This window comes from Rousettus aegyptiacus, unplaced genomic scaffold (genome assembly GCF_014176215.1).
Source record: "Rousettus aegyptiacus isolate mRouAeg1 unplaced genomic scaffold, mRouAeg1.p scaffold_m13_p_12, whole genome shotgun sequence".
NCBI classification, from domain to species: domain Eukaryota; kingdom Metazoa; phylum Chordata; class Mammalia; order Chiroptera; family Pteropodidae; genus Rousettus; species Rousettus aegyptiacus.
The window spans coordinates 11,043,327-11,057,497 of NW_023416287.1; the positions used below are offsets into that span (position 1 = coordinate 11,043,327).

The 14,171-nt window shown below is 46.6% G+C and overlaps 1 protein-coding gene across 2 annotated transcripts; it reads left to right on the forward strand.

Moving 5' to 3' along the window:
- The first annotated feature begins 517 nt into the window (after positions 1–517).
- Positions 518–13,857, forward strand: TOMM34 (translocase of outer mitochondrial membrane 34). Of its 2 annotated transcripts, none has more exons than XM_016152403.2 (7): positions 518–776; positions 4,817–4,916; positions 5,685–5,837; positions 7,017–7,222; positions 9,939–10,086; positions 12,553–12,679; positions 12,914–13,857. In XM_016152403.2, the coding sequence occupies exons 1-7, from the start codon at positions 650–652 to the stop codon at positions 13,016–13,018; spliced, it is 966 nt and encodes a 321-aa protein (XP_016007889.1). In that variant the 5' UTR covers positions 518–649; the 3' UTR covers positions 13,019–13,857. The 2 variants fall into 2 exon arrangements, with proteins under 2 accessions (XP_016007889.1, XP_016007890.1); XM_016152404.2 differs by having other exon boundaries at positions 520–776; positions 7,053–7,222.
- Positions 13,858–14,171: the final 314 nt, after the last annotated feature.

Genomic DNA, 14,171 nt, shown 5'->3' on the forward strand with positions numbered 1-14,171 from the left:
CACCAATCTATCAGGCATTCATTTATGAAGTCAGTATCTATAGAACACTAGGTGCCAGTTAGTTTCCAGCCTCAGTGCCTTTGCACCTGCTATCCCTTTGTCTGGAACAGTATTCCCTAAATCTTTTCAGGTGTCTACTCAATTATTAGTCCCTCGTAGATGCTTGTCCCCCCTGCCCCCGCTTATCTAAAACGGTCCCCACGTGGTCCTTCTCTAATGCATTAGTGTTTTGTTTTCCTCATAGTGCTCAAAAACATTACGAAATTATCCTCTTCCTTTGCTCATGAGTTAATTCCTTGTCAGGTCCCACTAGAATACAAGCGCCCTGCGAGCAGAGGCCTGGCCTCTTTCACTGTTTCGTCTATTGCGTTCCAGCACCCCAAGGTGCCTAGCGCAGCTCCAAGGAGATAGCTGACGGGAACGTAAACGCCAAACTGAGCATGCGCTGTGCACAGAGCGCCGGACGCTGCGGGCCACCGATTGGCGCAGGCCCCACCCCGTCCCGATCCGTCCCGCCCCTTCTCTGTCAAGTTAGCAGTGGGACCCTGGACTTAAAGCCTTTCCTTCCGCTCAGACGCCTTTCCGCAAGCAAGACTCGGTGGCGGGAACGGCGGCACCCCGCTCCCGCGTTTGCCGGCCTGGCCCCGGGATGGCCCCCAAACTCTCAGAGTCTGTGCACGGGCTCCGCGCCGCCGGCAACCAGAGCTTCCGCAACGGCCAGTTCAGCGAGGCCGCCACGCTCTACAGCCGTGCGCTGCAGCTGATGAAGGCGCAAGGTATGACCCTGCCCCCTCCCCTCTTTTCACCTCCCAAGCTGCTTCTCTCTCCCATCTCCCTGCACCCCATCTACGCAGACCTCGCTCTTTCCCTGCCTTCCTGGGTTTTTTCCTTTCCAGACGGTGGGCTGCCCCACCAGGCCTTTCCACCACACTCCCTCCCATTCCCAGCGTTGGCATTTTACGAGAAACTTCCTTGGCTCTTTCTGCCTTTTTTTTTTTTTTTAATTGTAACATGGCTTTATTACTAGTTCTTTTTCACTTAATCACATATCAGAAACATTTCTGTATTCATAGATGTTTTATCGCTTTCTTATGGTAAAACATTTATTAATTTACCATCTTAATCATTTTTAAGTGTAGAGTTGAGTAGGTATGTTCACACTGTGTGCAGCAGATCTCTAGAACTTCATCTTACCACACCGAAACTGCATGCCCACTGAGTGCTAATTCTCCCCCTGCCCTCCAGCCTTTGGTATCCACCTTCCTACTTTCTATACCTGTGATTTTGATTAGAGACTTTAAATGAGTGAGGTCATACAATATTTGTCTTTTATAACTGGCTTATTTCGCTTGGCATAATGTCCTCAAGGACATTATAATCATGTCATAGCATGTGACAGGATTTCCTTTTTTAAGGCTGTATAATACTCCGTCGTATGGTAATACCACTCTTTAAGTCCATTCATTGTTGATGGACACTTGGATCGCTTCCACCTCTTAGCTATTGTGAAGAATGCTGTGATGAACGTGGCTGTGCAGATATCTTCAAGGTCCTGCTTTGAATTCTTTTGGATATATACTCAGAAGTAGACTAGCTAGATCATATAGTAGTTCTATTTTTAATTTGGGGTGGGGGGACCTCCATAGTTTTTTCCACAGTTGCTGCACCATCTTACATTCGCACCAACGGTGCTCAGTGGTTCCAGCTTCTCAGCATCCTCACCAGCACTCATCTTCTGTTCTTTTGATAGTGGCCATCCTGATAGGTGTGAGCTACCTGCTTTTTAACTGTTCTGTTGGTCCCCATCCTGTTATTCAGACCTCATTCTAATCCCTGAGAATGAGGGATTAGAATGAAGGATAGCTCAACCTTCCTTTTCCTCAACCAGTCTTCAATTCAGTGAATATTCGTTGAGCACCTGTATGTACTGATTGTGTAACAAGACAAAAGGTCCTTTCTCTCAAGGATTGCACATTCTTGTTTTTGGTGAGGAGGAGTGTGGATCTTAAACTAGTAAACAAGACCTGTCCAATAATGATTAGGGTTATTGTAGAAGACAAATATGGTGGTGTGATAAAGAGTTGACTAGGGAGCTCCTTTAGAATGGGAGGTCAAAGAAGAGGTGACATTTGAGGTGATGTCTGATGACGAGAGGTAGCCAGGTGCGCAAAGTTTTGTGTGCTGAGCGTTTCATCCATGTGGAGGGAACTGTAATCACAGGCATGCCTCGTTTTATTGTACTTCTCGTGCTTCACTTGTGCTGTGTTTTTTTACAAATGGAAGACAAGACTCTCCACCAACAAGAAGATCACTACTTGCTTTATTGCAGTGGTCTGGAATCGAACTCTCAATATCTCTGAGGTATGCCTGTAGAAAGGCACCCAGATGGAGTAAGCAGGGTGTGTTCCAGGAGCCAAAGCATGGTGAGCCAGTGGAGGGAGTAATAAGATTTAAGGTCAGTTAGACACACAGAACCTTATTGTATAGACATTTTATACGAAGGCCAGGGTGAGGAGTTTGGGTTTTGTTCCCTGAGGGGAAGCTACTGGGGAGTTTTAAATAGAGAAGAAGCATATTCTCATCAGTTCTTGCAGCCTCCAGCTTATTTCAACCAACCACAGCCCGTTCCCTAAAACCTCTTCTCCAAACTGTTTTAGCCCTTCTCTGTAGTACCTATTTCCCTTTGTCTCCCTTCCTTTTCTCATGGTTAGTATTTGTCAAGTGTTTTCCCATGTGCTAGCCCTTGTCCCTTTTTATCTTCATAGTAACCTGTGACTAAGACACTTGATAGGTGAGGAGTCCAAAAGGGTTAAGTTGCCTACCCTGGGGTTACATAATGAAGACATTTTGTAGGCAGGATTTGAATATGAGTCTGTGTCCCAAGTCCAAGTTTGTAATCATTTTGCTGGACTTCTCCCCTAATCCTCTCAAAATTGCTGCCTTTTTTTTAGTTTGGACTTTTGCAGTTTCAAGCCACTCTTGCCTCATTTTTTTTTTTTTCTAGAACAGTCGACCTGCTCATCTCAGCCTCACTTGAAGTCACTGAGGAATTTGAGATATTGATATTTCTGCCTTTTTCTTTCATCCTGCTCTAGCTGGCCTGAAAAAGCTTGTGCTTTTGTAGGGATTTATTCTGGGTCCCTACAAGGGCTGGCCTGGTGTCTAGATTTGTGAAGGGATGAGAGTTGGGTTGTCATCGTTCTCTACATACTACATGGGCAAGTCCCTTGATTTCTCTAATCAGTTTTCCTGATCTGGAAGGAGAGTACTTGGATAGGAGACTGCCTAGGAAGACCAGGTGCTGTAGGCATAAAAAATAAGAAATAAGGGATTGTAAGCTGACAAGTTCTTGTCAATATGTGAAGTCAGCCGAAAAGGTTACCTTGCCGAAGGAAAAAAAGAAAAAAAAAAAAAGAGCAGGACGCAATGTAACATAGTAAACCCTTCCAGCAAGTTTGTGAAATGATAGTGTCATGTGATAGGTGAGCACATGTGATCAGAGGGATCAAGTGACTTGTGCAGGATCACAAGCTGGATTGTGGGTTTGTTTGTCTTTTCTACCGTACCTGCGTCTGCTGCTTCTGAGCACCCATTCTCTGGGGACTTTAGATGGATTACAAGTTTCGAGTACTTGTACTTGTTCCTTAAGGGCAAGGATATATTTTACTTATCTCTATACTGTGCTGTCTCATTCAGGGCCTAACAAAATAAAAAGAAAAAAAAGAATTATTTGTTGTTGTTGGTATTGAATGAAAGATATGGTAACCTGGTACTTAGTGAAAAAGTCAAGTTGCAGAAGGTTAGGCAATAAGATATCATCTAGGAAAAGCTTTAAAAGATATAAAATGATATCTTACCTGTGACTACATATATAATAAAGGTGGACAGACATGCATGAGAATGTTACATACCAGCTTCAGGATTGTGCTGATATCTGGGAATCTGGAGATTGAGTACAGGGTAAAGGATGAGGATGAGCGGAGCTTTGGCCATATCAACAATCAAAAAGGTTGGAAACAGAATGTTTGCTAAGCCTAGCGATGGATAGCGAATATCTGTTTTCTGTATGTTTCACACTTTTCAAAAGAGAGCTTGTTTGCAGTTGTTTAGGGTATATACCTGGGAGTAGACTTATTGGGTCAACCTTGATAGTTTCCTGTTTTTGTTTTTTTCTTTAATTATGGCCCTTGCCAGTGGGTATGCAGTGGTTGAAAAATTATTTTTAAAAATGAAAATCACCATGGCCACTGGAGCTTCCAAGATTGCTGAGGGTGAGGACTGCCTTTAGAGAAATGTCTGATAATTCTCCCCGTTGGGGAGCTTGAGTCCTTCCCCTCATTAAGTTCCCCACAGTCCTGCTACACCCAATGGACTTTTCCCTGGCAAAGTCCTCTCTGATTTAACTGGATAGAATCAATCTCTGTTGTCTGTGTCCCCACAACACTCATTTAATCCCTTTATCATACTTTTTAAATTGAGTTTATATGCTTTTTGTAATAAAATTAATACACACATCCACCCCTAAATAGTTATAGCACGGATTTTTTTGAGGCAGAAGCCAGCTATTTCATGTTTATCTTTTGCCTGATGCCAAGTTTAGTAGTAGAGTGAGAGAATGAGAAGATGCTTGGTGTTCTCACTCCCATGTACTAATAACAAACTTGCCAGCCCATTGGACCATCAAGCCTGATCAGGTTATAGTCATCTCTGCTTCCTTTTACCAAAGCTGAGAGCTCAGAATGTGAATGCATCCATGACTCCAAGGCATCCATTTCCCGGCCTGTTAATCTCATGCTTTCTGCTTCCACCTGGGCAGGTACTTCGGACCTTGAAGAAGAAAGTGTTCTCTACTCCAACCGAGCAGCATGCTACTTTAAAGATGGAAACTGCAGAGACTGCATCAAAGATTGCACTTCGTAAGTGGTCAGGGTAACTTTGGGGTGCCTTCGGGGCTCGGAAGAGGAGCCTGAGTATACTTCTTCAAGCCAGTCTGATGCTGCCTTCTATTGTCATTGCTAAACTAGCACACATTCATTAATGTGTCCTCAGATCTGATATCCTGTGACATTGCCTTAGAATCATTGCCCTGGTAGTAGATGGGAGAAAAGAAGAGAGGTGAGCTTGCTTGTGGAGCCTGTGCTGAGTTGATTTGTACCAGGCCCTGTGCTAGGTTTCTTTCTTGCAGTCCTCAGGACCACTCTGTAGGGTAAGATTTCTATGCTTCCCAGGCTAAAACTGGGTTGCACAGGATTGAGGTGATGAGGTGATTTGCCTGGGGTCACATGGTTAGTGGCAGAGGTGGACTTCAAACACCACTCCATCTGACCCCTGAGCCTGTTCATTACTTCCCCTGGGCCACAACTCTGCAGAAACTCAAAGAGGCATAAAGCTACGAGGCACTCGTTCTTAATTTGGGGGCGGGGAGGGGGGGATTACAGTATGAATGAACATTGATGCATGTGCACACAAATTTCACAATATTAGTGGTTCTCTGCCCTCTCCCCTTTCTTTACTCAGTCTAAGTTGAAAAGTCCCTCTCCTGAGGTTTGACGTTTTCAGTAGTGTCTCTCTGCTGGAAGTGACCTCCTATCTACTGCATGCAGTAGCTGACCCTGCCTGGAAGGAGCCGCGGGAGGAGCCCTGGTGACTTAGCAGCTAGATGACATTCCTGCCTTTTGCTCTAGCGCACTGGCCTTAGTTCCCTTCAGCATGAAACCCTTACTGCGACGAGCATCAGCCTACGAGGCTCTGGAGAAGTATCCCCTGGCCTATGTTGACTACAAGACCGTGCTGCAGATTGATGACAGTGTGAAGGCAGCCTTGGAAGGCATCAACAGGTGAGCCTGAGATATTTTTGTGTGTTTTTTTTTTTTTTTTTTTTTGTAATTTATTGAGCTCGGTTTAAGGTATTGTGCCAGGTTCAGTGAGAGTGCTGAAATAAAGAGATGCAGACTCCACTTGCTCCAAAGAGCTTCCTAGAGCGGGGGAAGTAGGACCCAAGCACAAGCAGCTGGTAAACGAGGCTGTAGGGATTTTGTTTGTGGACATGGTTCAGGGCCTTGTGCTACAACCCTTTCACGAGGCCCCTTGCGTGAAGTTTCTTTGTGGTGTTCTGGGCAGTTGTTTGTTTTTATCCAAAGAATTCCCTCATTTGTGTAACTGATCATATTTCCTTCCCCTCTTTGCATGGGCTGTGAGAAAGCCAAACACCACACTAATAGCAAACCCTCAGTTGGACTTCATGACACGTGTTTAGTGCATTTCCAGCTTGACGTGTTTTTCCTCTTTTTAGTTTCTATCATTCAATAAAATTTGCCACTTAGGTGCCAGACTTTGCACCAGGGCCTCCTGGGCTGCTGCCTGAGACATTCCTCTTCCTGCCTGACAGAGCTCCTGGTCTCTTGGAGAACACTGGTCCTTAATGGGCAAGCACATAACAAGGGATGAGTGCTGGGTGGGAGGCCGCACACAGAGCTGTAGGGGCAGAAAGGAGGTGCCTAACCAGCTAGGAGGAGGCGCGAGGGAGGGCTTCCAGAGGAGGTGAGCTGAGAGATCTAGGGCCAAAGACCAGCCAGGACAAAGGGTGCAAGAGTGAGCAAGCATGATGTATTACAGAAATTGTGAGAAGTCCATTTCACATGATGCTATAGGTGAGGAGCTCAGCCCAGGAGAGGTGGGGAGGCCAGATCACAGGGCATGGCCTTGTAATAGATCCGTTAATATAAAACATGGTTCTTTTGTGGGGGAATGTGTGGTCCTTTGGGGATAAGGTAAGGTTTAAGTACACTTAACAAGCAACAGATCGTCACTTTGAAGTTAACATAGTGTGACCAAGTGAGGGCCAGGCAGGGAGGGAGTAACATGGTAGCCGACCTGAGAAGACTTATGGGGGCATAAGACTGTTCCTTTCCTGCTACATACCAGGAGGATATAAAGAGATGGTTCAGATCAGGGGGATGACGCAGGCTCTCATACACCTCCGTTCAGTTTGTGAAAGGAGGCACATCTCGACCCAGCTGGAAGCCTCCGGGTTATCCTGCCTGCCTTTCCAGGATGACCAGAGCCCTCATGAACTCACTTGGGCCTGAGTGGCGCCTGAAGCTGCCCTCGATCCCCTTGGTGCCTGTTTCAGCTCAGAAGAGGTGGGATTCCTTACCTTCGGAAAACCACAAAGAGAAAGCTAAAAGCAAATCCAAAGAAACCACAACTTCAAAGAACAAAGGTAAGCTGTGACTTCCTGCTCAGTGTTGTAGTCTCCCCATAGCCACTCTCTTTAGAGAAATCCTATAAAAATTGGCCTTGTTTAAGCTGAGTTATAAAGATAGTCTTCAAACAAGAGTCTTAACCTTCTAGAGACTCTCTCCTCAACTCTACAGTGGGGGTGGTGAGAAAACCCCGCAGCTGTGAGGACTAAGTGACGTAAGGCACGTTGAACTCCCAGCCTGGCACGTATGGATACAGTGATAGTTCCCTTTGCCTTTCTGGCAGCATGTGGGATGTATCATTTCAGATATTTTAGTTGCAAGAATGGAAAACTCGTCATGGAAAAAATACTAAAGAGATTCTATTGACTCATGTAATTGAAAAGTGCAGAGTTCGGGTTCAGGCAAGGTTCGATCCAGCAGCTCCCCACATTATCAGGCTCCGACTCCGTCCTTGTACTTCTCTTAGTTCTCTTCTCTGGCACGTGCCAGCTTTGTCTTGGGCAATCTTTCCTCCTGGCAGTAAAACAGCTATAACAGTTCCTGGCCTCACATCCTTATCCATCCTTCATGACCCAGAGAAAGAGAAAAACTTTTTTTATCTGAGAGGATTTCTTTTGCCCATATCCCTAACTCACATATTTTCTCGATTTATTCTGGCCTCTTTAGTCATAGGCCATTCCCTGAACTAGTCCCTGTGACCAGGGGCTGAGATTTTGTGATTAGCTCAGCCCAAAGCCACCTGCATCACTTTCACAACTAGAGGATGATGCTTCCCCAGGAACACACACACTGTACAAGTCCTTAGAGGAAGAGAAATGAGAGAAAGGAGATCGAAGCCAGGTAGCCCTACATGGGAGACTGTCCACCTCGACTGTATGAAACAGGCCGTTCTTCGGGCGGGGGCTCACTGGACGCCCTCACAATGCTCCAGGGGAATTAGCCCAGCTCAGCAAGCTGGGCGCTGAGGACAGGCGGTGCAGAAGCACCGGCCACAGGTAGCATTCACTCTGGTTTGTGGGAGCCTGGTAAGTGTTCCCCACTCTTCCCCAGAATGAAAATGTGGGGTGCTAATGAACAAAGTGGCTTCAGTGCACCTACCATTCATTTCATTCTTTCAGAGTCACTGAGCCATATGTGTGACACAGACGAGATGGGCTGTCTTGGCCCTCAAGAAGCTCTTGGTCCCATGAGGGACCGAGACACACAAACAGCATTTTAAAACACGGGAGGAGGGACAGTGCTTTAGAGTCTTCGGTGTTTGGGGATTCAGAATAGGAATGGATGTGCCTGGGCTTTTAGGGGAGTCAGGGAAAGGCTCACAGAGGAGGTGGCAGTGGAGGTGACATGTTGAGCGGGGCCTTGAAGCGTGAGTTCTGCAGACGGGAAGGGGCGAAAGAGCGGGAATTCTTGGCAGAGGCACTGGGGAGAGTCAGAGAGTGAATGCACGGAGGCTGCTGGCGAACGTTGGGCATAGCGTGACAGCAGCGTGTGGTGTGTCGCAGAGCTGGGGCACAGCCGAAGCTACGTGTACCTTGCAGCCCACCGGCTCTGCGTTTAGAGAAACTCATGCACACGTGCACCAGGAGACATGTATGGGAATGTTCTTAGCAGAATGCTTATAATAGCAAAAAACAAAATGGGAAATAATAAAGGTCTCCTATATAAATAGAATGGAAAAAATCAGTGGTATTGCAGCAGTGAGAATGAATGAACTACAGGTGTATGCATTGACACAGATCAATCTCAGGAATATGATTTTAACGGGAAAAAAAAACAAGTCATAGAAGAATACATAGAACTATGTGTTTCTTTACATGAAGTTCAAAAACAAAGTAAATAACAAACGGTTTATAGATACCATGGTATATAAACTACCAAAAACAAAGAAAAGGAAGGATGCACAGAATGGGGATTATGGTATCCTCCCGGGGTAGATTGGTTTGGGGAGGGGCCCACAGAGCTGTCTCTTAAGGTGAGGGATGAGTTGAAGGGTGCTAGTTTTACTTCTAAAACCTTATCCTCGTCATAAATACTTAGTATTTTATAAAGATAGTTTTTAAAAATTCAAAAAGCAGGTGATACTGGAGCTGGGGCTGGAACAAGAGCAGCTTGAGTTTCACCTCCCTCCCATCTCCTTGGACGCTGGGGCAGAGCTGCCTGTGTTAGGTGAGGAGGATGCTCACAGGCTCAGACCAAAATAGCGATGAGGAGCAGCAGACTCTTCTGCTTTTTCCTGAGAGCCCGGGAGCAACACCTGCTTTACCAAGCACTTGTTAATTTACTACGAATTCTCCTGCTTTAAGTTCATAGGGAGTTCTGCACTTTGTCATGTCTTCTCAGATTTCATCCTGACAACAGCTTTGTGTAGAGTGGGTGTTGCCCCCACTGTATTGGTTAGGAAATTGAGGTCCCACAGAGGAGGTAGGTCACGCAAGATCTTCCAGCTACTAAGTGGCAAGGCCAAGGTCGGAACTCAGATTGTTTTTTATCGTGTGTATGTTATGTGCATGTATGTTTATACCAGGACGCCCCAGTCTCTTCTGAATGAAAAACTTTCCAGAAGCCATTAATTGGGGGACTCATTGATTAAGAATGATGCTTTACAAACAGCGTAGGAAGCCTCTGCGGGGAGAGGGTTGTAGATGACTTAGACAAGACGGTGCCAAAGAGACCTTGTCGATCTCTGTCAGGCACCTGCTCCATGGTTTTTTCCTCTTCTGAATTTGCATCTAGTGCCTTCTGCTGGGGATGTGGAGAGAGCCAGAGTTCTGAAGGAAGAAGGCAATGAGCTTGTAAAGAAGGGAAACCATAAGAAAGCTATTGAGAAGTACAGTGAAAGCCTCTCGTTTAGTAACCTGGAATCCGCCACGTACAGCAACAGGTACCTTCCCCGCAGCTGCCGGCCTGGGGGATTTCAGGACATGGGATATTCCGCCCCATAGTCTTCTCTTGAACTGTGGTGGGCTCTTCATCCCTGGCATTGCGTCAGTATGCCGTAGCTCACTCAGAACATGCATTCACACTCGTTTTAGTCACCATGTGGCAGACATTGCAAGCATCCCTGTATTGTGTAGGAGTCACTGCTCTGAAAGAAAGCTCAGAGGCATTGGTAATAAGAGGTCTTCCTGTTTCAAAGTGAAGAGGCTCAAAGGCGGAAGGGCTTTGCCTCAGCTCACGCATCCAGGACATGATGGAGACAAACTGGGACCTGGCTCCAATAAGATCTGTCAGTTCCATTGTCAGAAGCTTGAAACATTCAGCAAGGGGGACCATACCTGATCCAGACATTTCTTATAAAACATTTCCTATAAATGTTATAAATCTGTTTCTCCCTCCTTGCCAACATACACGCATTCCTCTTTAGTTCAGAAACCTCGGATTTGCTATAGGCTCACCTATCCCTTATCTAAAACTCTTGGGATAAAATGTTTCAGATTTTAGTAAGGTGATATGGTCCATATTCTAACCAAATAACGTTTAGGGTCTGGGGCAGCTTGCCGAAGTTCATTGTTAGCATTTCTGCAGTGAAGCTTAAGGAGATTCCACATTCACATGGGTGGAATAGAAAAAGCCTAGCCTCGTGTCAGTTCGGGTCAGGATTTGCTGCCGAGTGAGTTGGGAAGGGAACTCGTTTTAAAGCTTAAGTACTGGGCCCATGGTGTTACTGGCTGAGTGGATCAGGGTGCCTCAGTCTGCCAGGCTAACCTGAAAAAGAGGCTTGCAGCCTATTTGTTTCATGTTTGCACAGCTTCATCTTCTAAATATCCTTTTTCTGGGCTCTGGCTTTGCTGACCTCATGCTGCTGGAGACCTCCATTAACCCATTTTCCTGGATATTTACCACATTTTGAGACAATGTTTAAATACATGCAGAAGTGTCTGTGCCGGCACTGTTTTAATTACTGTTGCTTTATAATATCTTTTTCTTGTCCTTAATCAGAGCACCCCCAGCCTTTTTCCCGTGTTTGCTCTTCCAGCTAAACCTTAGTATCATTTTGACAAATTCCAAAAAGTATCTTGTTGGGCTTTTGATTGTGGTTACATCATATTTATAAATTTAACTTAGAGAACTGATAACTATACACAAAACTGAGTTATCCACCCTTTGTGGCTAAAATTATACCACATCCTAGATGCCATTCGAATGCTCCCCCTAGTGCACGTGCATCTGTGCAGACCAGGGCATTATCTTCCGCTTCAGTTCTCTGTGCGGTTCATAGCCAAGTGGACATCACCACCCTGGTCCCTGCCACCTACAGCTTGCCTGGCCCCGGATGAACTTTGAGACTCTCATTGGGTACTCACAACAATTCTCCAGGTTAGGTCATGGTACCATTTTACCTATGAGAAAACAGGTTCAGAAAGATGAATTAATGAGCACAAAGGAAGACAACTCACATGTAGTACAGCTGTGATCAAAGCCAGGTCTTTGTGGCTACAAAGCTTGGGTTCCGTTTCATTCACTCATGTTGTCTCCCAGACTTCTTTGTAATCAAAAATAAATTATGGTGCAGCCAACTGACTACTCTGCACCCATTCAGAAATAGTGGAGTGAAATGGAAGGACTTACTAACTGAGCTCCAAGACATCTGTTTTTAATGACTGTCTTTGGAGAAAAGGATTAGAATTGAATGAGGTGGAAATACACACATACTTTTTTTTTTTCCATAGATGCAGAATGTTTGATTGTATGGCTGTACCTGACTTACTGTTTTCCCCCCAACATTTTATTATGAAAAACTTCAAAATATCAGTCGAAAGAATTGTACACCCACATACCTACCATCTAAAATCACTAACATCGTTATATTTGCTTATTATTATTTAGTGATCAGTCGATCTTATTTTTGTCACATTTCAGAGTAATGCAGACACCTTTACATTTCACCCCTAACGTGTCGGCATACATATCGTTAGAATCCAGTATTTGTTTCTTCTTAAGGCTAATTTTTTACTCTATCAGGAGGAAGATTCAGGAAGCCTTTTCTTTGCTCGAAAGAGCATAGTATGGGAGCTTGAAGTAGACAAAATGATCGAACTAAGTGAGGTCGGAGTCTGGTTCTCCAAGGCCGCCATTCCTGCCCTCCCCTTGGCATAGTTCTGAGCTCCAGATCTCTGGGTCGAGTCCCCAGTCTACCCCTCGGTAGCGGTGGTCCCTCGATCAAGCCACTCCACCCCTGAGCCAGCGTTTTCACTTGTGACAATGGGCTAGGGTGGTCGTGAGGTCCGAAAATGGAAAGCAGGCAGCAGAGTAGGTGTTTGCGAATCAGGATCCTTTCTCAAATGACCTCCTGGCTCCGGGGGGCCCCTAAGAGTGACGAACCTCTGGAACGGTCTCTCCCTGTCAGAGCGCTTTGCTATTTGGTCCTGAAGCAGTACAAGGAAGCAGTGAAGGACTGCACAGAAGCCCTCAAGCTGGATGGGAAGAACGTGAAGGCGCTTTACAGACGGGCTCAAGCCTACAAGGCACTCAAGGTAAAAAGATCCCAACCAAAAGGAACCAGCTAAGCTGCAGACATTTGTGCCTGTGGTGGTACATCCACAGCGTAGTCAGGGTGAGGCGGTGTCTGCCACACCCTGGTGTCATCTGGGGGCCCAGGGTAGCTCAGGGCAGGCCTACATGCTAGGGTTGGAAAGCCCTCTGCCGTCTCAGCAACTGTCCCCACCTCTCCTTGGTCTCATCCTCACGCCCTTTTTCTCTTCTATTAGGACTATAAATCCAGCTTTGCAGACATCAGCTCCCTCCTGCAAATTGAACCCAGGAACGGCCCTGCACAGAAGTTGAAGCAGGAAGTTAACCAGAAGTTAAACTAAAAACCCGGAAGGGTAGCAGGAAACCTCTGCCAGACGGCCTTCCTCTGTGCCTGCTCCTGGGACCCCAGATGGCCCCAGACTGAGCTCGACGTACCCTCCTCTGCCCCTCGGAGGTGACTGCCTCCCACCCCTTAAGAGGCTTTGTTTGTTCAGAGTAAGCGCAGTGTAGCCAAAACCAGACGTTGTTTGCAGGAAAGGTCCCCTGCTAGAGCTGCAGCCCCATCCTCCATCCCCTCTCTCGGACAGCTAGGGGATCACACACACAGGTCTTCATCAACAAAGCAGTCGGCTCTGTCCCAGCCCCAGGCAAGCTCAAGACAGCGTCGCCCTTCGAGCTCCACCAGACTCTCCTCACTGTCGTCCATCTGAGCAAACCAAGCTGGGGGTGGGGGCAGGTGGGCCACAGGACCAGAACGCCCTGGCCCACCTACACCCAAAGCAGCCTGTTGAGCTGGTTCTCCAGGGCTGCCATCCCCGCCCTGTCCCTGGCATAGTCCCCCGTGTCTTGAGCTCCAGCCCCTTTGGGCCAGCCCCGCTTTGAGGATGCAGAACCCTGACCCTGGATGGCTTTGTCTGACTCTGCGCTGCCTCCTGCGTGGAGGTTGGGGCCTGACCTGTTTCAAGAGCCCAGAGGTGTGGCCGCTTCTCCCGAAGCTGGGATGGGGAGAAAGGTCGCCTTGAAGTCAGTGTCCTTCTGTTCTGGGCAGGGACTTGCCTTTTGACCCCAACAGTGGCCCCCTCCAGGCTTCTTAGGTTTTTGTTACACAAAGTTAATTTGAACTGAACTGACTCCAATATTGTTCACTGTGTTTGATTGCATTAAACATCTTCTACATAAATGTGCTTTCATTTATGCTTTTTCAGCTTTGTGCTTGGAATGTTGCAGCAACAATAGCTGCTGCTTTTTGAGCACTCATCTAGTGAACAAATTTACTGGCATGTCTGCTTGGGCCAGGCCCTATGTTCAGTACTGGGGAAACAATGAATGAACAGATGTGGTCCTTGCTCAGAGGGCTGACAGGACATGGATCAGGTAATCCCAGGAACAAGTATAAAACTGCAGTTTGCTGCAGCGTTTTAAGGAGTCGTTATACAGTGCCTTCCCTGCCTACCTGGGGATACGCGACCCCATGAAAGGAAAGGGAGGGGTCCC

What these genes read in the sequence shown, in the direction of transcription:
- TOMM34 (XM_016152403.2), top strand. Translation starts at nt 650, where the DNA reads ATGGCCCCCAAACTCTCAGAGTCTGTGCACGGGCTCCGCGCCGCCGGC. An exon ending in GCAGCTGATGAAGGCGCAAG is followed by an intron (nt 777 to 4,816) that starts GTATGACCCTGC and finishes CCACCTGGGCAG; the next exon opens with GTACTTCGGACCTTGAAGAA. An exon ending in TCCGCCACGTACAGCAACAG is followed by an intron (nt 10,087 to 12,552) that starts GTACCTTCCCCG and finishes TCTCCCTGTCAG; the next exon opens with AGCGCTTTGCTATTTGGTCC.